Raw genomic sequence first — 26,031 nt, forward strand, 5'->3', positions numbered from 1 at the left:
GTGGAAAAATTGAATGATTTTAAATTACTTGAGAGAAATGTGTCAAATAAAAGAATATTCTATACATATATATATATATTATATTGTATAATACTATATTTTATGCATTAAATATTAATTATTAATATATATCAATATATTATATTAATATATTATATATTAATAGTGTATATTATTATATGTATATATATATATATATATATATGTATATATATATATATATGTATATGTATATACATATACATATATAATTGTATATCAACATAATTATAAATTATATAACATAATTATATCAATTATATATCAACACTAGAATATTTTTTGATTCTTGTAAAACTATCCGGATTGATATGTTGAGAAACAAAGAGAAATTTAAAAAATGTAAAAATCAACAATTTCTTGCTTGTTATGTATTTTTTTTTACTAGTTGATTCTTTACTTACTTTTCCTACGTCTTCTTCCCCGCTTGAACTTTCGGTGTCACTTAGATCAGAACTGAAATAGCATTCGCCCGATCCGTATTTAGTGAAGTAGTGTACGACCGCGAATTGTATTATAGTAGCAAAGATAAATGCAAATGATAGAAAGACAAAGAAATCCAGGGCAGTTGGGTAAGGAACCTTTGGGAGATCGGTTCTTGCTTCGAGTCCTAAGAATGTCATTGTCAGCACGGTAGTTATGCCTGAAACAAGATATAACGAAGGACAATCAAACGAAATTATAAATCTTAAGAGTCAAATTTGTTCGAGTTTAAGTATGAGTAATGAAAAAAATAATTTTTTGATTATATAAATATGCTTCTAATTGTATCTTCTTTTCGGAGCAATTTAGGTTGCAGAGTTTTTTCTATCACTATTATCCTCTTCTAATTTATTAATTTGTAAAATCTTTGAGTTGTAACATTCTCGAGAAATATAATAAATAAGATATACAATAATTAAGAAGAAAGAAAAATGGCATTTAATCGATTTCGCATTAGTAGAATTCAAATAGCACAATATTTCTGACAACTATTCATAAATATTATTTTTTTAAATATATATATATATATTTTTTTTTTAAATTTTATTTTATATACATTATAAGAGAAAAAATCATAAAACCTCTATTCGATATATTATTAAAATATAGATAAATTATTTTATATAATGTTTAAATAAAAAACTAAATATTTGTAGTAATAATTTGTAAATATTTCTCAAATATTGGCATAGTTACGATAAATCTTTGTAATCTGTTGAATCTAAGAGATTACAACAATATTTATAAAATATTTTGAATATATTCAAATTATTATAAGTATTTTATATATATTTTATAAGTATTTTAATAATATTTATAAATATTTTATAAATACTATGAGCTGAGAGAATATATTATAATTCAGAGCTTTCGAGAATTTTTTAAGATACAATATTTATTATACATCCGATTTATAATGGCATAAGTTTAAGGAACTATGTATTCCATTTTTGACATTCGACGTAGGAAAGCTACAAGCTTAACGATGCCAGAAATTATTAGCGCATTTACGGCACGTTGAGAAAGCGTTGCATATTAAATTATGCGGTTTGCACGCTCTCTCGCTTGTGGTTAATGTAAATTCCTTTTGATGCATTTGTTTCGTACCGCACTATAATCATTTACGGTACACATTTCTCTCATGAATATACACCAAAGTGACGTTCAAGGGGCACATGTTACAACGTCTCAAAGAACGCTTAAATTATTAATGTCAAAATGAGTAGCTTCTCTCACCCAACGACACTCGATCGGCAGTGGCTTCTCTGTTTAACCAGAAGGAAACCCAAGACAGGACGACTAGCAGAACACAAGGACCGTATACTTGTATTAGAAAGTTACCCATGTGCCTTTGTAAGTGGAAGTATACCAGAAGCATCGAACAGTCCGCTGAAATGTATTTTAATTATGACTGAGAATAATGTGACTAAATTAAAATTTTTTTAAATAATTACTTTTTAATCAGCAAAAATAAGATCAAGAAATTTAAATGCAGTTGCAAAGTGGTTCACGTTTAAATAATATTATTATGTATTTAATTTTGTAGATGAATCATTAAAAACTCTAACGAATCAACACAAACACATGTACATTTACAGTAATTTGGAAACATATTTGTACAATATTCATATATAATTTCTTTTTCTATCTCTCTCTTTCTGTATCTAAAATATAATTTTTATTAGCTCAATAAGGTCATATCTAAATATAATTATTGCTTTATACAATTTATTATTATTATAATATAATGACATTTGTTCTTCAAAATTATTATATGAATTTCTTTATATCCGCATCAAAATTTGAAGACTTTAAGCGGATTTCCTCGATAAGTGCACAATCGAATCAGAAAGCAGCAAAGGCTAAATCGGCTGTTTGCCACTTAATCGATAATAATCCAATTAAAATTTGTAGCCGAATCTTCTAGAATGCTTGCCTTCTAAAGCTCAAGAGACAAAGGAAGAGAGAGAGAGAAAGAGAAAAGACGAGAATCATCTTTAAGAGAAGGCTGCAATTAGTCGATTACACGCTGACTTTCGACGCTACTTTTTCTCATCCTCCGTGTCACCTGAACGTGTTCCTTTCGTCGTCCTCGATATTTGACATAATGCAAGAGATGCATGGAATACTTTTTCCTCTCGACCGAATTTTCTATAGAAATTCCAGTTTGTGGCTCTTCAAGCTCTCTTTATTAACCCTTACTCCGTACTAGTGTTCATTTTTTTATCCCTACAATTTCTAACAGTTTTATCAATTCTTTCAAGTATTTTATTTCATATATTTGCAACAATATATTTAAATAAATAATTTTTCCAATTTATTATTTAGTCTTTATTTAAGGTCCGAAAAGTCACAGTACGGAGTAAGGATTAAGTTGCTTCGATTTGTATGAACTATTTGCTCATCTTGCGTATATTAAAGGTTTATCGATTTTGTAATTTTTTATTTTTCGTTCTAAGAATGTTCCGTGATTGTTTTTCGATTGAATAATTTTCTGTTTTTTCTCGATTTCTACGAGAAGAGAAACATCGCTAAACCAGATTTTCTTATGACCAGGTTTCACTCACCATGCGAGAATCCCGGTGCAGTGGAATGATTTGCGGTCGGATTGGCGACCAGATCAAATTGCGACAGCTTCATGTCCTCCGCTATAGCGACCTGTCTCGCGCTGTTCCACTTGTAGATTACGTCGCGTGTCGTGTAGCCAACTATAAATGTATTAATTTCGCGCTGCCAAAAGGATTAACGTGTCGATCTAACAATATAATTGACAATCGAAATCTGTCTGCGTTTGATTCTTCTGACCAATTAAATATTAATAATAATCGAAAATACAGTAAACAATATAAATAACACATTAAACATGACAATAATTAAAGTAAACTAATCTTTATAAACATAAATATTTGTAAATAAATAAATAAGTAAAAAAGCTCGTTACATTCAAAAGATTTAAAGGCAATTAATTAAAGGCCAATACGAGCACTCTTTAGTGCTGCTTTTATTAGTTCTTTCATATATTTGATTAAATATGTAAACTTATATATTTGATATGTTATTTTATTATATATATGCATACACATATATATATATATTTATATACATATACATATGTATATGTATATCAATGCAAATATATACCTATTAATATATTTCTAAATTTGTAATCCCCTGTGTTTCAACGAAATGCGTTAAATTGATAGTGCAATAAATTACACTACAATTTTTATAAGATTACAAATTACTCGAGAGACGAATAAGTTTGACTCCCGTTACCTTGTCGTTGGGATCTTACAGTGGATCGACAGAAATACATATGTCGCAGAGCCAAGGAAAAACGAAAAAGAGAATGACATCTTCAAAGGTCACGGAACAAATAAATCTTTACTAAACTTACAGCTGCCGAATTGCAACGGACATCTCTGTGTATCCATCGGAAAATCCTCGAGATTCATCGGACATCCCGCTTTGATGGTAAGTCTGAGACAATACAAATAGTTCAACAAAGCAGAATTTCAACATATATATTAAATTTTAACATATGTAACACACACACACACACACACACAATTTTAATCGTTTTTAATTCAAAAACTGTCGATATTGATAGATCTTCCTAGATTGATCGTTAATAATTGCAGTATTCAATAATGACCGATAATTCTGAGACGCATTGCATGCTGAATGAAAAGAATTTAGAAAGTCCTTGCTTTTCATCATGCAATATCATTTGCGAAATCGCCAAAATATAATATATAATAATAATATATAATATTTTTCTCAAATGTAAACGCATATAATAATAATAGTGTAAATCTATTCGAGTTTGATCGAGTTATTGCACTGTGCCCGGTTTAACTCCGTCGAGGAAGTTAGAACCGAAGGATAAGACGATCCGTGGCTAATCGGATCCATCACCCCTAGCACTCTACCGCTCGTTCGATCGCTCAATTTGTAGGAGGCATAGTTTCCTGCACAGCTTTCCTGCATCTCATCGCATATGCATATGCATCGCGATTACTTTCCTTATATTCCGTCAATCTCCAAGGACTTTATTATAGTAAATATGTGACCGTGAATATTCGAATCATTTAAGTTTTTCGTGATTTTTACAAATCTGTTTGTTACAAAAATAAATTTGATAAGGTCAAGTTTTTTTGTTCAATGTACGCATTTATGAATATGCATAAACATTATCAATATTTCGAGTAATCTATAACGTCGGATTACTTGAAACATACACATTAATAACACAGTTGGCATACATAAATATTGCAATTAAAATCGCTTAAGAGATTTTAACAGAAAAAAATAATTGTGTATGTGTGTATGCACGTACAAGTAATGTTGAGAAGTAATTATATAAACAGATTTAAAATAATTAAATGGTCTTTTTTTAATATACAATCATAATAGGGCGAAAAGGATATTAAATGTCAAGACCTAAATTACAATTAAGCATATTTATAATAATTTTAAAGATTATTGAGATATATACAAATGAATATTTCTCTTTACTTTGCATCTTTAAGAAACTAAAAAAGAGAAAGTTTATGTATTATGTATTATGTCGGGAAAATAATTATATCCGCTTCTATAATTTAGAATATAGATTGCGAAAATTTCTAGAATATAAACAATGAAAGCGCCAAAAGACTAATAAATAATGATTGTTATAACATAAAAAGAGAGAATTTTCATTTTACACAAAATAAGCCTTCAAGTCTTCGTCAAAAAATATGTATATATTTTTCTCACGTATCTCGACGATATGCTTCGAGATTGGCCACATTTTATGCCCGAAGATAGAACTTGGGCAATTTGCCTCGGACGATTTTCGGTTTCAGTGTGTCGCGACTGCTTTTTATCCTTGGTAAAGCCGGATCCGGCAGGAAAACCGTTAGGGCAATCATCGAAGAAAGAATTTCGATTATTGGGACACTAGAAGTTGGGTTACGAATGTATAAAATACGAGCAAGTGTTGCGGCTACGTATTTTAAATTTCCGATTATATTCGACGTCAAGACGGACGAAATCTGTATGTGCGCTTATTGAATGTTTTGACAACACGTGTCACTCATTTGACATTAAAAGAAAATATTGTTTCGTCCGAAATAATTTCGCTGTTTTCAAAGAAATATGCTTTGCTTGCTATGCCATCTTAAAATAAAATATATTAAATATTTAATTTATATATTAAGCATATTTATGTTTATATTATATATATATATATATATATATATATATATATATATATATATAGTATATATATATAAATTTAAAGAATATCATATTCTTTCTAAAAACTAATGTAGAACATATAAAACATAGAAATGTGATTGTTTTTTTCACGTGTAATTCATTACAATAAATATATTTGGTTCTCTTTCTTTTTTATTCTTTCTTCAAAAACTTTGGTGAGAAGAAACAAAAAGGTTTTATTCTTTTATAATGACAAGTTTCCTCTGTCTCATGAATAACAATGAGCGCGGTGGGAGAAGCGTAAGATAGGACAAATGCGATAAGATTAAAAGAAGGAAAAGAGGCTGTAGGAATACGAGAAAAGAATTAACCGAGCGGCGAAGTTAAACGGCCCAAAAAATAAATAATTTACGACGATTTTAAAGGTCGCAATGGCGACATATTTTCGACACTTACATTAGCAAATTTTTTTTTTAAGTTTCAAAATGTATAAATAAAAAAGTTAAAGAATATGACGAATAGATTAAAACAAAGGAAAGCGACAGCTTATCAGTCCAGACAGCACAGTATGATAAATATTTTTACTATTTACTTTTTTTGAAATATTACAGTAAATATGTATAAATACTCCAGCGAAAACTCAATTTTCTTGTAGCAATAAACAAAATTATTATAAAAATGAAATATATGAAAGTTTTTAGGAGGGCGCAAGTCTTTATTAAAATGTTATTAACCAAAAAAAATGTACTAAATAGAACATGTTATTTTTTGACGTAATATACATTTAATAGTAAAACGAATGTATATGTGTAATATTCCACACAGTACTGTCAGCCTTGATAGTTTCCACACCCTCAAGTTTTGTTATTTTTTTTTATAACAAAATCCCATTCCCCTCCTACATAAACATTCTTTCCCAGCATATATATATTGAAAAGTACATGCTAAATCACAATGAAAACTTTGTGGATCCCGAAACCAGATATCATACGCAAAATATTGAGCGAACCTGACGTGATATGCGTTCTCAGTTACCACATATGAACAGAAAGAAGAACATATGCCCAGTTAATATAGCAGAGTTTTTGTTTCGACGTGTTTTTCCAGACCATTGAGACCGCATTCATGTTTTTTTCTATCAACTTTTCATATCCATCTGATGAATAATAATCAATAAATAACTTTCTATATACATTACACAAAAAAATTAAAGAACCACTTTATTCCATATGAAAAAGGCCAATTTTCAAGTAGTTGCAACTTCCTTAAAAATAATCGGAATAAGATCAATAAAAAAGCATTTCAAAGCTTGAAATTTCTAGTTTTAGAATCTTTAAATGAATTTTAATTCTTTCTATTCATTACAAAATTATATTGTAAGCAAGCGATGTCCGTCGATTGAACAAATTTTTTAAAACTTTGTCCAAGAATACTGAATTAAAAAAAAATTCTAGCACGATTTCGTTAATTGGGCATTAAAGAGCAGTGTTTTAGCTTTAATTTCTTTTTTGACGAATGTTCTATGATTCTTTTTCGCCGAGATATTTATTATTAAAGCTAAATCGAGCTATTGACTTTGAACGCTTATAACTAGTGAAAAAATGATCGTACAATAATTATTAAAAAAGCAATTTAAAGCGAAAAGTTAGCACTTTAAAATACTCCTATCGGTTTTTCAATCATTTTCCATTTTTAAAGTGTATTTGTTACTTAAAAATCAAGTAAAAATTGCACTTTTATTTTTTTTTATCAATTTTTTAAATCAATAAAAGTTAACGAAAAAACGCTGAAATTTTCATGAACTCTACAACACAAGTAAAAAGCATCACAGTTATTTGTTCAGAAGGCCGAAATGTTAAGTTTTTTTTCTGTACATTTCAAAAACTTAAATTAATGATTATGAAAAACAATGTTGAAAACATGTAAAAATTAAGCGATCCATCTATACAATGTTAAATAAATCTATATTTTATTTATGCAACTTTTCTTGTTAATAACTTTTCAAAACTTTTTAGACACTTGCGCTCTAAAAATTTTTATATATTTTATTTATATAATAGTTTTGTTGATTGCTATAAAAAATTGAGTTTTTGCTGGAGGAGCACTTACCATATTTACCAAAAATAAATATTTGTTGAGATATCTATAATAAATCTTTATGATTTATTCAAAATTACAAAAATATTTATGAAATATTTTAATAAACATTTATAAAATATTTAAATAATTATTATAAACATTTCGTATATATTTTATAATATTGCATGCTGTCTAGCATGTGACTGCATACAATACAACAAATCAATGCCAATTTTACAATTCCAACAAATAATATACTTTAACATAGTATAAGTGAATGTGATCCGAGAAAATATTACAATCATAAAATGTCGATTATGCTGATACAAATTTTATATAATTTGTCGCTTTAATCTCTCTTGGAAAGGTATCATTTTTGCATAATACAAATGAGAAAAGCTAATCCGAAAACGTCGTCGAGAAAAATAAGAGAAAGAGAAAACCATGCTTTTGGAAAATTTCTCGCGATTCAAGCAGGAATTTACGGAAGAAGTGCATGCCTTTTCTATCGTATTGAACGCGGACTCTTTTGATCTCATCAGGAGCGGCATTCTGAATGATGTCTGGCTTCAGGCTCAGTGATTAAAGCAAAGTTCCAGCCTTAATCCGTAACAGATTCTATGATAGGCGTGGATTTTACAGTGAATTACCAAACGTAGAAATATGTACTGTGCACATATATGGCGAGTCGAAAATAATACGGTATAGGAAGTTTTAAAAATAGATTGCTCGATTTAGCGCGTGAGTTGATTGAATATTTCGACGAAAGTGTTATTCAATTGCAGACGTTCCCAGGAAAGCATTATAAATATGATCATACTGACGTAACACTCTACTAGAGTTTAATGCATAAAACTTAAGACATTATAGTTTTTAGATCTTGGCTTTAAAAAAAAAAAAAAAGAGGAAAAAATTTGAATTTAATATGTGAACACTTGCACTTTATGTAACTTATTCAGGAATTTCTAAAGACTTTTTTCAACTAGATTAATTCAAGACGTGGATAAAATACAAGAGTTAGGAAATAATTTTTTATTTTTATATCTTTTCTTGTGTCTTAAATTTGTATAAAAGTATTTAAATTCTATTGTTTATTTGTACAAAATAAATTACTTTTACGTAATATATAAACGTGACATGACATTAGCCCTTAAGGAGCTAAATTGTTGTAATTTTCATCTCGCCATTTTCGATGTCCTTCGATGAAAATATCTCCGATTTTAAATTTCGTTTGGATGAAAGGCGTGTGTGTATGATATGATATTAAAAACTCAGAATATGTGCGTTATGCTAATTAAGCATATTATTTTTATGCAAATAAGAGATTTTATCGATATGTTGATGATTATCCTAACGGACGCAGTTCCCGAGAACGTCAGCATAAATATTAAAAAAAATATTTTTTCTATTAATTTAATCTTTTTATCTCGTTTCACGAATAAATTTTCGCAATTAATATGCATCCGTACTCGACGACGATGTAAAGAAAAGCGTGTATAAATTATCGACGCAATCGTAACTAATACAAAAATAGATATATCAAAAGATTTATTATATAAGAATTTTTTTTTATATCATTTAAATTTTAAATTAATTGTCCAATGAAAATAATGTCTATAAATAGCATGACAGGCTTTAACTCTACAAGTTTAGTTTAGTTTTTTCATGTCACGAATGTTCACGTGGTCGCTCTACCATGTACTGTATGTCTAAAAAGTTCTTGTAAACGCTTCTTCCATCGTTTGCTACGTCAGACAAGTCTGGCTGACAAAATTCAACGGATCCAAGAGGAAGTCTACCAATCGGCTGAAAGAGAGAGAGAAAGACAGAAAGGAAAGGAAATATATATATCTATATATATTTTCTCTACACCATATATATATATATATATTCTCTACACATCATAGTGTACACTTTATGCTTGACATATTCCCACGAAATTGACCTATCTCTCTCCCTTTCTCTCTTTTGGAAATGTAACGGATTGCTTCAACATCGTCCTTTCGTCCATGCGTGCATCGTGGCTCGTTCTTGATGCGCTTTTCAATACAGCAATCTACCTTTCTCGATCATAGTTTCCGTTTTCTCTTTCCACCTATATTTACTTCACCGGTTATTACTGTTATTAGTACGCGGTGTGCTCTCATATTCGCTTGCTCTTGTGCTTCCGCTATGTTGATGATGGGGTCGAGAACTTGATTAGCACTGATTAGCGGCGCAATCTCGTGTCACTATTGGTGCAGTAAAGCCGAATTCTCGAAAGCTGTTTTGAACATGAATTAAGAAGAACAAATCTCTCTATTGTGTATAATATTACCATTCGACACTCCGTCTTCTATCTCAAATTTTTAGCTGTTTTGAGTTTTTCTTATGTTTACTTTTGGATGTCAAATGTCATATATCATCTATAAAAATATATCTATAAAATATATCTATTAAAATTTAAAAATTTATAGAAAGTGAATTTATGAGTTCTGTGAGACTCATATATCGATTTATATTATACATTCATATTATTCATATTATTCTCCCTCTTGTATTATTTAAAAAGTGTAATTAAGAATTACAATTCTGCATGAAAAGTTTGAAAAGCAGTTGGTCCGGAAAAAGAAAAAAATATGTATTTTGAAATGAGAAATTCTGGATCAGTCTGATATTACATAAGGTCGCACATTAATCGCAAAATTTCATAAAATAGATGGCCGTTTGCTGCGGCATTAATTTAGATGCAAATCTCACAATTGCACTTGATTTTCCACAACAACACTGGTAGTCACGGTGCAGAATTCTTAATTTTCCATTGCTAAAACCTGAAACTTGATTAACTTTGGCATTTAAAAGTGTGTGTTGCGCGTGAGACGGAAATTTATTCTTTTTTTCCAACTATGTTTTGTGCAAAGAATGTGGAATAAAAAAAAGATAAAATCAACATGATTGCTTCGATTTAATCTTAACCTTGCTACTAGCAAATATAGATATATAGCCAAAAAAAAAATGCGTGATTATTTATTGTTGATATATAATTATGTGAAATTAATGCAAAACTACTCGATGGAAAAAATGTTTTCTCTGCTTAATTTAAGTTTAAATAATAATAATTTATAAAAATCTAATTCAAAGAACTCTTGTTTTCCCTTTATATGTATAACGCGTACACGCTTATCACTACTAAATAAATTATATAGTAATAAATTTTTATATCAATAAACTAATCATAGTATATTATATATTACAATATATTATAATTAATTGTAGTAAACCATATATTTATCTACTGTATAATCTAAACATATAATTTAAATTATAATAATATGTAAATGACATAGAGTTTAACAAAAAATTGTATTTGTAAATTTTATATCGACTCGACCAAAATCAATTTACGGATCTCGAAATTGTTGAAATCAGTGAACCTAGTGAGTTCTCTCTCTCTCTCTCTCTCTCTCGTTGGTTTAGATGAGTCTCAATGGCGGATAAAAGGCAGTGGCAGCTAATAAAGTGTCGAGTAAATAACACCACGGACGTGATCACGGCGTTTTCTAGTACGAATGGATCCGGTCGGTCAGAGAAAGGTATAAGACCTTCTTTTTTAAAAAACGCTCGAGATGAGACAGCGATTGTAGAAAAGTGACCTGCTCTCTTCGACGGTTTCCGTGTAATTATATCCGCAGATGTTTCTCATTTTATATTTAACATTTACCAAATAATAATTTTCTTCAAAGGTTGAGTAGAAGTTCATAAAAATTCACTTAAGAAATATATCCGCATATCTCTTCATATATGCAAGAATTGATAATTGTAAATATAACATTATGACATTATATTCCTAACTTAAAAAAATTGCAGTTTGATAATTTTAGAATTTTTCTTATACTGGAAATACAATAATGTGTGCTATTGGAAGTTATTTGAACGAAAAGATTGGCACGTTCGATAATTATGAAATTCCTGGAAAATATGCGATGCTGTATATGTATAATGCAATATATAATCATATTATTTCAATAATGTCCGTATTTAAAACAATATTATGACATTATCGATTCATTAATGTATTGTGACAAACATACGAGAGAAATTGAAGATAATATTATTTTTTTCATTCTCAGCTTATTTTGATCACTCTTCTAAAATTTTTCTAATTTATATATAAATATTATAATTAATAAATAATTGTACTGAATGATAATATCAGAGAATCGTGTATCTTTTATCAAAATAGTTTGAATATTTTTGAAAGGAAAAGTAAATATAGAGATAATTCGAGCAAAAAGCAATATATAATTTTTTAATTGGAAATCTTATCAATCTGGAACAAATGAAAACAAATTTCAGAAAATTTATATACCAATATTACAAGGAAACATGTTAGGCAACAACCTATTTAAGACAATTTCAACACTAACATTTTAAATGTAAGTATCATCCCCGAGACACATGTTATATTATATATGTCTTCTTATTGGTGAAATTTCCAGGGGACTTGAGCGGTTTCAGTCAAAAAAGCCTCCAGGCGTTGAATAGCTCGGTTAGCCCGGGTTAGCGAAATTCATACTCAAAGGTATGCTGAAGGCAAAGGGGAAGGAGTAAATAAAGGGGAGGGATATATAACACGCAGGATACTTAACTTTGGCACTGATATTTTCCTCCCTTTCGAGTCACTTCATCGGACACTACTTCGTGTTGTTGTACAAATATACAAATGTGAAAAGGAGTAGAAAAAAGAGGAAGGGTGCTGGATCGAACGATATATACCGAGGTTCCACTTTGTTAATCCGTTCCCTTTCTCTTGACCTAGTCTTCCGGATCGGCCCCATTGTGTGTCCATGACAGAATTAACCCTCGAGTTCGAGATGTCGCAGACCTTGCACATGTCACGTCGCTGAGAAAAGATTTGCAAAGATTCGGGCAGCTGAGCGAGCACTGAATCACGTACTCGCTGCGATCTATCTTATCACGATCTTATCGTCTTGTTGAGAAAACGAGATATTTTTTACGCGCTATTAATAGACCGCAAACGTTAGTCGTTATTAATTTCTCCCCTCTTATCTATTCATTATCCTAAAACTGTTAATTTTTTTTTTGATTTTATAGAACTTTGTAAATTAGATATATTTATAAATAAATATAACCAGTAAAAAATCTGAGTATTATTTAACGTTCTTGCGCACATTTTTTTTTCACTTATTGTATATCAAGGCTAATAAGAAATTTTTCCCTCACATGACAATCTGCTTTTTGTATGAAAGGCAAGATTTATACAGAAGTCGTGTATGTTTTTAGGACAGATTGCAGAGGATTATAGGGGAGGTAACATGGGGATATTAATCGCGATCATGCATACCTTGAGCTGTAAAGTACTCTGCCATCCTGGTAAAGCCTGACGAACTTATTCGGGCTGGTGATCGTATGCAAATAACTGTGCTTGCCGTTGTAGAAGTACGTGTCGGGTTTCCAGATCCTTGCCAACATAGAAATGCTCAACGCGAGTGTTTCCTTACCACCCTGAAAGGCTAAACGTCTGTCGACCCAGGATTGTCGAAAATAACAGTCCATTGAGTACGTCTGCGGAAAATTTCAAAATTTGATGAAATTGATTTTTATGTTTATTTTATTGATATCGTACATCGAATATCTTAGAATTCTTTTTATTTTATTTATTCCCCATCCCATACCATTATTATTATATAATTTTATTCCTTATTAATCGATTATTGCAGCTGAATTATTACAACTTTTATAAATAGCAAAGGCATTTTTTCTTATTTTTCGCGTCAATCAATGTGACAAGTGTTTTGTCAAATTTACACATACACAGGAAATTGATCAAATTTTTTTCTTCGTCTAGAAAAAGAAATATTTTTGCACAAAATTATCTTTATATGTATGTATCGTCATTTGTCAGGCGACACAATGAATGACTTTATTAACTCGTTTGCAAAAACCGCGATAACATTGATGTAAGACTTGAAATGATAAAAATGAAATAATCAAATAAATTGGAGATAAAAAATTTTACGGAAAGGATGTATCAATTTTATATGTATCTGATCGATTTTCTGATTTAGGCAGCTACGAGAGCACTTGTCTCGCATAGAGACGCCGCACGAGATGAACGAAAACTATGACTGACCATATCCACCTCGGAAATGGGACCCATGCTGCGTACCATGATATCGACCTCAACGGTAGCCGGGGGCCCGCCAAAGTCTGGCCTGATGCTGTTGTCGTAACCACGAAGTAGATTATCCAGCAGGTCGCTAATGTTGCTGTGATTGTTGCTCTGCGTCCGTTGTCTGGTAGCAATTCTCGTACTCGCGGTCATTCTAAAACAAGCGTCATAATTTGATCAGTTTGGTAGATTTCGTTGCTTGTTTCCATGGATTAATTCCGTAAAGAAGGTTACTTTTTAATGCCAAACTTTCGGCCAAGTGCTACAACTGTTGAATTCTACCATCATTTGAATAAGATTAACGTTAATTGATGTCGATGAATTAGATAGATAGAATTTGAAATTCGGACACCTCGTCGGAAAATTAGGTGTGTCTCAAGCTGATCTGCATCAACACAATACGGAATTGAGAGGTTTCCGGCTGCTAAGAGGGCAACTAGTCGAAATTATCGTGCCCTAAATGTTCGCGTATTTCAGCTTCTCTTAACACAATTTCGCGTATATCAATTCATCTACTCATATATACGTATATACATATGTGTACACGGCAAGTACGTATGGGGTAAGCCACGGTTTATTTTCACTCGACCGCGACGGCCTTCCGAATCCTTGGCAAATATCTGTGAATATCTCTGTGCATCTGTATAGTACACAGACTGAAAATTAAATTAAATCGAAACCATACTTAAAAAGCGCACAATTAACACAATCGCTCTCTACTCATCATCGCATAGCACCGAATTTAATATACATATTTGGAAAATTTATGTTAAATTAAACACAAATCGCATGTTCCAAACGGTCCACACAAATTTTTCTGTTAATTTAACATATTAAGCATATATTAAATAGTGACATTAATATCGTACATTAACATTAATATCTGTTATATTTTAACGTAAAAATAAATGTAAATTTCATAGTTTGACATAATTTTGTGTGAAAATTTAATGAGAAAATAATGTTAATGTAACATATTAACAGTCTTATATTATAAAATAAATTTAACATTTTTTTTCTGTAAATTTTAACAGGTAAATTCTATCATTAATAATTTGAAACATATTTATAAAATTAAAAATACGTACATATTGTGTTATTTTTACACCCTTTGTCAGTTATTTTAATAATTTAACAGGTGATTTGAATTAACAAAACAGCAGTATGTTAAATTGACAAGTAAACGTTAAAGTGTTAAATTTTAACAAGAAAACACAAATTTTCTACTTGTGTATATATTGCTCAGATTTATATTTTTAAAAGAAGAAAAGCTCTTGTATTCTTTTTTATATGTTGAGATTATGCTTTAAATAACATTTATAAATATATTCTTAATTGGATTCTTATTCTAGAATTTTCGACTTGATATTAAAATCAGGACAAATAAAAAAATTGCAGCGATTTATGAAATTATTCTTTGATATTAAAGGTATCAACTTTAATCTCGAAAGCGATTCAGCAATGTATATCAAATGTATATGAAATAATTAACAAATAAGTTATATGTAATAATTTCTTAATAATTGCACATACTTATAAAATATAGGCTATTCACTTGACATAATCCAGTCTTTTTGTTATTTATTATGTTCATTACATATATGATAACCTTATATTATTATTTTATGTAAGTATTTATTAAGAATATAAGAACTCCAGAATGCGTGTATGTTTATAATTATTAAGAAATAGGAGGAAATTATTTTCTAGATTAATTTTGATTTACAAACTTTTTGAAAAATTTTATGTTACATACTAAATAAAAGGCATAATTGTTAGGTATACAAACCATATGTTTGGTTCTCACATTATATTGTTATGTGTTAATAATCAATGATTGCTTTCGGCGAGACGTGTAATAGTACATTAATATGTATCGTTAAATGTAATTAATTGGAGCATCAGGGTTGTCGTAGTTAAACGGAGAAAAAATAGCGTCTCTCTCTTGCTACAGTTCATATATTCATGTATTCCATGATAAAATCGTTTTGAACTTCCAATTATACAAGCTGTGTATTCAACGACAACAATATAAGATTTATTTATACACTATGTAAAGAGACCGCATCGCTTCTTGTTAAACGAATGCGTAATTAATCGTACGATTAAGAAATCGCTTCACGAACAGCTGTGCCATCGAATTCAAATGGAAAAAATCTCGCACTAAATAAATTTTTTAATTAGCATCACATTGGAATGCAGACAATGAAATGTAGAAGTAGAGAGATTCTACTTTGTAGATTGAACTTACAAAAAAGATGTGATGAGGTTGGCAAGAGTAAGCAAGATTCTTGGCTTCATAATGTTCCAGGCCGAATTCTTGCTTTCTTCGTGTGAAGATTCGCTCATCAATTCGATTTAACAATAGGATCGTTCGATATTTTGCGCTGCAACAACAATTGACATAACGTTAGATAACGTTTTCTATAGAATATAAGACGAAACTTTTTTTTGAGAGTTCGGAAGAAATATTTTGGCAATATTATACACATATAATTATATTTATGAAAAAAATATAGATATATATATATATATATATTTATAACTTAGAAAAATCTTTTATCTTATTGTCTCGGATCTTCTCTTTTTCTCTTTCATTAATTATAGATATATTAATTATAGATTATATTATTAATTACAAACACGCACAGTATAAAGTAATCATGAATTTATTGTCTTGTATACTTTTATGCTCTCTCGTTTAGCTTGCCAATTTTTTACATTGATGAATTATCTAGTAATTATAAATTCTATTTGATGATATGAATAAATAGCTTTGTTTTTCGGTAATAGTACAGAATGATGTTACTCGCAAATTGGCCGAGAGCTAGAATTTGATTTTGCTTGTATAAATAACACGGTGATGACGCTCATGCGCGAAATACACATTTCTTCTTTAAGCGATAAATGAGGCGGAAAATAACGGCGTGTTTCGAAGCTTAATAATGTTATTATTTAACATTATGCGAAATATTCTGCTCGGTAAGCGCTAATGTTGGACTGTCAAGTGCTTTTGATACGATTAATAACATCGATCGACAAAAAAATTGTATAGTTTGAGAAGTATTATAATATATGTAACAATTTGATATATTGTAACGATTATATAAAAGAGTATATAATATATTATATGGCGATTATTATTTACACATAATAATTCGTATACAAATTATTTTGTAAGCTAATTAAAAAGAATTTCGTTTAAATTTAATTTATATACATATATCTACAGCTACATTTTTCTCTGTATTTTCACATTTTTATTACTGGTTATTTTTTTTATATAACACATACCTAGCTCTAAATAATACAAAAAAATACAAAAATTTTTAACGGGCATCGCAAACATGTAGTTTTACATGTTTTTTTTTAGAGATGTCTCTTAAACGTCTTTTGCATTTTGTTGCAAATTTTAGGCGTTGACGCGCGATAACGCGTAGTAGATTGACAGGTGTCGAATTGGTAAATCCTGACGGTAAATACGTACATTCGTCGCCTGCAGCGCGTACATACATTCGTTCTCTCGAAAATAGTTTGTAGCGAAAGATAGCGACGTACATTTCAAAGCGAACGAACCGCACCGCAACGCAAACAGCTATTCGTATATACGTAAATACAGGGGTACGCTTTGAAAGATTCGCGACTAGAGCGGTCGGATTATCAGCGTCGTGATTATTTGCATACCATGTATCGGAAGCGAAGATTTTAATTACGACCAATGTGGCTTGAAAAGGCTTGAGAAGAATGTTTTCAAAATTATGGCGTTTGCCTTTTAAATATACGCTTAACTAAAAGTTTAATGACACATTAGATGAAAGCACTGATAAAAATGTCCAATTTTAATCCTTTTTTAATTCTCGCAAAGGCCGACTGTTTTTAACCGACCTTGAACAATTTTTAAGAAAAAAATTTCTCAAGATCAATACTCATAATTTTTGATAGATATTTGGTTTGATACCTATATGTTTTAGAAATAATAATATAAAAGCAATACTGTGTATTGTTACATATCATTTTCAGATTTATTGCGAATATATCTCGGCGCATATGCGCGCATCGTATCCCTGTCAGCGGCAGAGAATAGACAAGTCACACGGTGTTTAACGTACGCATGTAACGAGAAAGGGTAACAGGCGTTTCCTTAAAGTTTAATTCGTAATTCGAGACTACAGTACCGTGAAAATCCCTACTGACACTGACAGGACTCTGTGTATTACAAAAGCTACAAGTTGAGGTGAGGCGATGTCAATTTTTGACACATTATAGATACGGCGGCAAAATGCGTACGGTATCGATCGTTGGCGTTTCCGGTATTTCACAATTACACGCAGGGATCATAATTCTAATAGTCGAGAGCTTCGAAATTATTCGTCAAGTTATATCCAGACATGAAACACAATATTTATAAAATACATACAAAATATTTATATAATAATTATTTGAGTATTTTATAAATATTTATTTGATCTCAAATTGAACAAACCATAAAGATTTATCAGAAATATCCCAATGTTTGAAAAATATTTACAAAATAATACCACAAATATTTAATCTATATTTTAATAATACGTTGATTACAGTTTTTATAATTTTTTTCTCTTAATGTGTATAAAATATAATATTTAAAAAAATAAATAGTAAAAATATTTATGAATTATATTTATCATATTATATATGAATAATATTTATCATAAATGTCGTGTGCTGTCTAGGTATCAATTTCAACGAATCTCAATTTCTGAAATTAAATGGAATGTGCTTTTATGTAATCGTCAGAATGTTTAGAATGCCGATGCAGATTTGTCTAATGCAGATGCCAAAATGAGAAGAAACTTGGGAATTTCGAAAAGAGAAGCATCGTCGAACAGACGAAGCGAGTATCGCGCGGAGACAGCGGGCATCTCGACGACAACTTCGAAGCGGATGACGACAACGGATGTCCCAGTCCCAACGAAATTCGCTGTGGTAGTTGTGAGAAAGAGAGAGATCGGTTCGCATTTATTAAGACGAATTTATCAAGATCATCAATTTATCATTTGTTGCGCGAAAAAGATCGATTGGATGCTTTTTGGCTACGAGCATTCGTCGGATAATACGTACAGGCGTGGCATTGATCTCGAAATTCAGAGCGACATCAAAAATTCCAAGTGTAATCCCGTGATAAACGATCGACTAGAAACAGACAAACAGAAGTGAATAAAATCAATATTTATCTTGACAAAATATAAAATGTATAACTAAAAAACAAAAAAAAACGATATAAACGTAATACATAAAAATTAAAAACTCATGACAATTTGCAATTGTCAAAACTCTAATTGTATTAAAATCCATATAACTGATTCTTCATCCAGTATCATGTGTAACATTTTACAATTTAGTCATCAGATCTAAATTTATCAGTTAAAAGCGAAACTCTAATTAAGTATTTATTATTATTATTATTATTATTTGTGAATCGCAAAGTTTCATAATGGTTCGACCGTCGAATCCTCGACTCATGGCTCGCGTACTAGACGCAGTGATGAATCTTAGCGATACCAGAGGTTCATCAGCTCGTGAAGTCCTCAATTTTATCCGACAGAGCAATGTATCGCCCAAGAACCTGACAGTGCAGGTACGTTACATTATAGTACATAATGAATTGTTCTTTTCTGGCGACCTAACCCATGTGTTAAATAGTAATATCGCAATTGTTGTGCGAAAGATTTTGAAATACATCGCGTTCTTCGCATATGTATTACGATCACAAGTAGCATTTTATTAGCAAGTTTGCACGCAGGTCTTTTAAAATTAACTTTTACTCCGTACTGTTGTTTTTGGTACCTTCTAACAGTCTATAGATAGATCAACGTATTTTCGATAAGTTTATTAATATGTAAAAGTGTTTTTAAAAAATCTGAAAAAAATTTATATGTCTTCTTTGATCCTTCTAAATAAAGACTAAAATAATAAATTTGAAAAATATAATTGATTAAACATATTATTTTATGATTATTATTATTTTCGAGAAATTTTGACGTTGCTAGAAAAATGACGGAATAAGGGTTAATATTTCTAGATTCCACAGAAGCTAAGGTATATTTTCCGTATCTGTCTACATTTTTTTAGAACAGAGATATATTCAAAGAAATGTTAATTTTTAAAAAATTGTTTTTTAAACTTATATATTAATCTTGATCTTTCTATCGTGTAGCGCAATTTGTTTTATCGTCATTAAAATGTTGATATACATAATTTTTTTTTGGACGAAAAAGCACGAAGAATCTTCTATTGCAATTAACAATTTCTGGTAAGCTTCTCTCTAAATTTTTTAGAGTGGAATCTCACTCTTTTGGAGTCGAATCTCACTTAAAGCAATAATGAAAATACTGCCAGTTGAAGTGGAGTGAAATTTCAATTTTTCGAAAAAGTGAAATTATTAGCTCTTTATTGGATTTATCCTTTACCCTAAAAAGAGTGACATTTCACTGTTTTTTTATGTACGTGTTCGTCTATGCTGCGCTATTCTAACTTGAAAGTGACACACGGAAAGACCTACGCAGGCGATTTCACTTATTAAATTGGAGTGAAGTTTCGAGTGTTAACTTCAAGAGTGGGCTTCACTTTAAAAATAAGAGTGAAATTTTTCACTTTTTGTCTTAGAGTAAATAAATTCACTCTATTGAAGTGAATGTTTACTCCACATGGAGTGAACTGGTCAGTGACTCCATGATTAGGGTAAAAATCACTCTAAAAAATTTAGACAGTTAATATGTGTATTTCCTTATCATATATGTTTAATGGTATGCGTTGCAGGTGCATCGAGCTCTAAAACACGCGGTGAATGCCGGACTTTTACGACACAGAAGTGGTCGGTACAAAACACTGGCTACTCTGAATCCAACTTCTGTCCCTACTCCACCTGCCAGTAAGGAGTCAACTAATGGCGATCGAAAAACCGAGGAGAAAAAATCGAAATCCGACGTACAAGCGCCGATTGGCGATGCGGAATCCTCTTCTCGTCGAGCACAGGAACGCAAGTATGCCGGCTATTATCTCTACAATGAATAACATGAAATATTTGCACTCTCTTCTTCGACCTATTAGAATCTCACAAAGATATTATGCAAGTGATAGGCTTTCTTGTTTACAATTTTATCAACTAAATTACAATCTATAATGGTGGACAAATGACTATAATCTGCTATAGAAAAGTCTGTCTCTTATAGAATAATTGTATTATAAAATATGGAAATCGAAAATGAATACGCGTGATATTAAAAAGAGAGACAGCTGAAATTCCCTAAATATTTATGAATATATAGAAAAAGAACCACGTCACGACGACAAAGTAGCAGGTGCAGACATCGTACTACTAAAGTAAGAAGGAGATCGCGACGCTCGCCATATCCTAGACCTAATACGTCCGTTCAGAAGCGAAAGGTGCGTCGATGTATCAGTATTCTAAACAGTTTCGACTATCTTAACAATACTATTTAATGTTATATTTATTTAAATATAATTTAAATAATAATTTAAATATAACATTTATATTATATTCTTTCTCTCTGTCAGCCTTTCTCTCTGTGTTGTAAGTGTTATTGCATTATCCATTACACTTTGAGCCAGGTGAGATGAATTGTAACAAGAGCCTTAGAATAGCGGTAGTAATACGAGACTTTAATTGTTATTAAGGCAAAGAGAGGAGACGGAGTTTAAATTATTTCCCGCGCTCAGAACAAATACTTATTGTTTAAATATCGTAACTAGAATACATATATTACAACACAAAACAAATCGTCATTTAGCGATGAATTATAATGATGGAATAATTATAGAAATTATTACAATTTCCTTCTTTGTACGCTACATGTTCAAACGAGCATTATTGGTTGGACAAATCAGAGACGAGATACAATTTTAATGTTCACAGCGACGACAGCGAAAACGCACATACGAGGACGAAGAGTTCGAGGATCAGTCATCCGGACAGTACATCTTGCACGAAAGGGACGACGAGTCACCTGAACCATTCAATCGCAAAACGAAACGTTCGAGAGTATCCAAGCGAGAGCTCGAGTCCGACTTCGACGAGAGCGATCGCGAAAGCGACGTGAACCGGAAGCGCGTCTCCCGATGTAATATATCGCTAGAATAGAATAGAATTATAGTGGTAGATTAAGAATTACGCACTCTTTTTTTCATTCGATAATTTTCTTAGACACACTTTGTAAATTAAGATGACTTATATTTGATTCTTTGATATTCTAGGTGGAATTTCGAATCTTTATCGGGGATTTTAATTTTTAAGAAATGATTTTTAAGAGATGCCAATTTGATTTTTGTATAACATTTCTTTGTTTTTTTATATCTAATTAAATATCAAGTTTGACATATATAATATATATCTATATATTACTAAATACTGTAAAAAATTAATTATAGACACTACCGAAGAAAATGTGATTTTTATCATGGCCTAGTTCTGTATGCATATATACAGGGTGTTTCAAATGAGCAATCTCGTAGGTATGTAGAGCAAGTAACAATAACTCCAAAAGTTCCTATACAATTTTTTTTCTACAACTCATCTTCACCAAAAAATTTGTCTATAAAGTTAAAATTTGAGAAACATTATTTTTTAATAATTTTTAAAATAATTTTTATGTGACTGCAAATTTTTATAATTTGTAATCATTATTTTATATTAAATAAAAGTCTTTAAAATAGTGTGATAGATTTCTTGATGCCACGTTGGAGAGCCAAGGAAAAACCAATTATAAGCGTTCTAACTTACAAAACTTCGAAGTCTTTTTTATTTTTTAATATGTTTTTAGATTCTCTCCATATTTTTCTAAAAAAGAGGATTCTTGTTTCATCAAAACTACCTCTTGTATCGTCAAAACTATCAACTTTTCAAAAAAAAAACACGTTCAATAAAAAGTAAACTTTTATTTAGATAATAGAACAATAATTTTGAGTAACATATAATTGCATTTAGTGCATTAAAATTTATTGAAACAAAACAGATTTAATCGAATTACAATAAATGTTCGATATGCCTTCCTCCACTCTAACGAATTCCCACGTGCACGATGAATTAACGATTACTACACTCGCTATAATATTCCAGAATCATTTCTTATTTATTTGTTCATAATGATGAATAATTATCTCCAACAATTCTCTTGTATTAATGTTGTAAAGACATAAAATCATATGTGGCATAAAATCATTATTCTCTTTATCTGAATAAAAGTATATCTTCTATGGATTAAATGCGTTTTTCTAAAAATTAATGGTTTTATCGAAATAAAACAAGAATTTTTTTTAGAAAAAAGTATAGAATTTAAAAACAAAAATAAAAAAAATTTACCAGCTTTGTCATTTAGCAGACTTATAGGCGATCCACCTCTCCGTAGTATCAAAAAATTAATGATACTATTTTAACTTATAATCTTTACTTAACATAAAAATAATTGTTACAAATTATTAAAATCTATTGAGTAAGATAAAAGTTATTTAAGAAAAATGTTTTTCCAATTTAACTTTAAAGACAAATCTCTTGATAAATATGCGTCGTAAAAAAAAAATTTGGAGTTACTTTCACCTATTCTATACGTTCACGAAAGATTGCCCATTTGTATCGAAACACTTTGTATATAATTATTATTCTTAAGGGGTCATGCTCAGTCAGGAAGTCAAAAAAAACGTAATTTTTGGGAATTGTTTTCTCAAAAACTGTAAGACTTAAAAAAAAAGTTTTTATATTTGAAAAGAGTATGGTTTTACAAATTGCACATAATTTTTTATTAAAAAATATTAATAAATAAAAAAAGATATAACAATTCTTTCGGAAATCCTTTTTTGAAAAACTTGTTTTACGGTGACCATTGCTGTTCGGATCTGGATCATCCGAAATAAAAAATTCGCAAGGATTTATTAAATATATTAAATTATCTAGTCCTTGAACGTACAGTTTTTTCGAAATATTGGTTTGGAACAAAGTGACGGATGTCTAAAGTTGAACTTTCGATTTTCGATGAAAAAAATCGCTCGTTTGTCGTCAATTAAAAAAAACTATACATCGAAAAAATCCTTCGTTCAAGGACTAGATAATTTAAGAGGCTTATTTTAGATATAAAAACCTAGATAGGTTTTTATATCTAAAATAAGCCTGTAAAATTTGGAATAAATTGATGCAGTAATTTTCGAGCTATCTTAGACACCGATTTTAAATGTGAGGTTTAAAAAAAAATACGTTTAAAGTTTCAGAACAGGTTTACACTTAAATAAAATATTCATTTTTTAACCTACATAGAATCATTTCAGGCCCGTATAATAAATTTTCAAAAGAAGTTGTAACCTTTAAAATATCAATTTAATGCTGTCGACAAAGAATTCTTTTTTGCGTGCAGTTGCTGCACTATACTTGCTCTTAACGATCGAGCGCGGAGCATACTTTGAATTCTTGTAACTCACTCAATTTTATTCGAATTAACTTGAAACTTACAGGGAATATTCTCTAGATGTTATACTTATAGCAAAATGTCAAAACCGAAAAATCGATTTTTTAAAATTCCTCACTAAGCATGACCTCTTAATTCATAGTGATTTCTATCGTCATTTGCTCCCTTTAATCTGTAGATTTTTATTTCAGCGAGTAAACCATTGCGTAGAGAACCGAGACGCAAAGAAAAGCGGGCGAAATCGAAGGGCAGATCAGCGTCGCGAGCTCGTAGTCCGCAGCTGTCGCAACGAACTGTGCAACCGCGACAGTATCCGATTGAGGAAGTCGGAAACGATAGGCAGCAATGTGACGAGGATCGCGGGTCGGTGCATCAGGAAGCGCACGAGGAAGAAGACGTCGAGGAGGCTCGCAAGCCGAATGACAGCAACAGCGGCAGCACCCTAGAGAATTCGAGAGACTGAGAAAGAAAATCGCATCTATTCCATTCTCTTTCTGTCCTGTTCTTTTTCTTTCTCTCCACTTGTTTCAACGTAATATTTCACTATTACCTTTTTGACGACTGTACACATTGATCTATTTTGTTTTCTATTTTCTTGTACTAAAATGTCTTTTGTTTTAAGTGATAAATTTTTGAGCGTTTTAATCGTGTAAAGACAGCTTGAAATATATACCCGTGTGTGCTCTGCTAGAAAGCCTTATACATTATATAGTGTCCCACTTTATATAACGCAATATTATTATTCTTTATAATAATAGATTTCTCAACCAATTTCAAATTGATTTTATATTAACTAGAACATTAAAGATAATTTAATATTTAATTTTTCATTTTGCAACTTTAAATTATATAAATATTTGGTTACATTATCGAATGTTTATATACTAGGGACGATAATTTTCATTGTAGTTTATGACGCTTAACTCTCTAATAAATTATATATATCTTTAATAATGCACTATTAACTAATCATCTAAAAGAACAAATCATCGTAAACGATGATTGACGTTTCAATACATAAGCGTAATCTCTACTTGTTACGACAAATTGCATAGATACATGTTTTATGTCAAGTCACCCTATTGTGAGTTACACGTTTATTATTTCTAATGCAACAATGAGGTTCACTTATATTCTGCTTGAAATTACCTGTTATCATAGTCAGATATACGGACTCGTAATATGTTTTCAGCAAAAGGCATATTATTATTCACTAAAAAAAGAAATATTGCATTTCACAGCAAAATTCATTCCAGTTAATGTATTATCTATCGATAGAGTGCATTAAGTACGACTCCTTTTTACATTGTCAAATATAAATATATTATAATAGTAATCTGATGTGTCAAACGACTGTCTCTCTATTATCGAACGCAAAAATTAGTCGAAGAAGAAAAACAAAGAAAGAAAAAATTACTCCATGAATAGAGAATCACAACAATTTTTCAGATTAATATCTCTTTTTCCCTTCAAAATCATAAAACAAGTATTATCATAGCATAGTGTTGTAAAAGATTATTTATTGTAAAAATTCCTATTTTTAATAAAAGAGAGAAGGAAAGATACCGACAAAAAATTTATCTCAAATTAGCTATAATTCTATAT

General features: G+C 30.3%; 2 protein-coding genes across 6 annotated transcripts in view; one reads left to right on the forward strand and one right to left on the reverse strand.

Moving 5' to 3' along the window:
* Positions 1-26,031, reverse strand: part of Grd (GABA-gated ion channel) — a 38,411-nt gene that overhangs the window by 720 nt on the left and 11,660 nt on the right. For 2 of the 5 annotated variants that reach the window (XM_072902350.1, XM_072902343.1), the window contains exons 2-9: positions 19,076-19,147; positions 16,227-16,362; positions 13,937-14,129; positions 13,148-13,368; positions 3,920-4,002; positions 3,090-3,230; positions 1,759-1,911; positions 444-682 (exon numbers count right to left, since the gene is read on the reverse strand). In XM_072902350.1, coding sequence (XP_072758451.1) covers positions 444-682; positions 1,759-1,911; positions 3,090-3,230; positions 3,920-4,002; positions 13,148-13,368; positions 13,937-14,129; positions 16,227-16,324 — 1,128 coding nt within the window. In that variant the 5' untranslated portion in view covers positions 16,325-16,362; positions 19,076-19,147. The remainder of the gene's footprint in view (positions 1-443; positions 683-1,758; positions 1,912-3,089; positions 3,231-3,919; positions 4,003-13,147; positions 13,369-13,936; positions 14,130-16,226; positions 16,363-19,075; positions 19,148-26,031) is intronic. The other 3 variants (XM_072902367.1, XM_072902359.1, XM_072902375.1) reach the window with 2 other exon arrangements.
* On the forward strand, positions 19,449-25,115 carry LOC140671299 (uncharacterized). The gene is made up of 5 exons (XM_072902559.1): positions 19,449-19,592; positions 20,774-20,997; positions 21,283-21,400; positions 21,891-22,095; positions 24,618-25,115. Exons 1-5 carry the CDS (start codon positions 19,449-19,451, stop codon positions 24,887-24,889), a joined length of 963 nt encoding a protein of 320 aa, XP_072758660.1. The 3' UTR covers positions 24,890-25,115.

The sequence above is a fragment of the Anoplolepis gracilipes genome, chromosome 1 (genome assembly GCF_047496725.1).
Source record: "Anoplolepis gracilipes chromosome 1, ASM4749672v1, whole genome shotgun sequence".
NCBI lineage: Eukaryota > Metazoa > Arthropoda > Insecta > Hymenoptera > Formicidae > Anoplolepis > Anoplolepis gracilipes.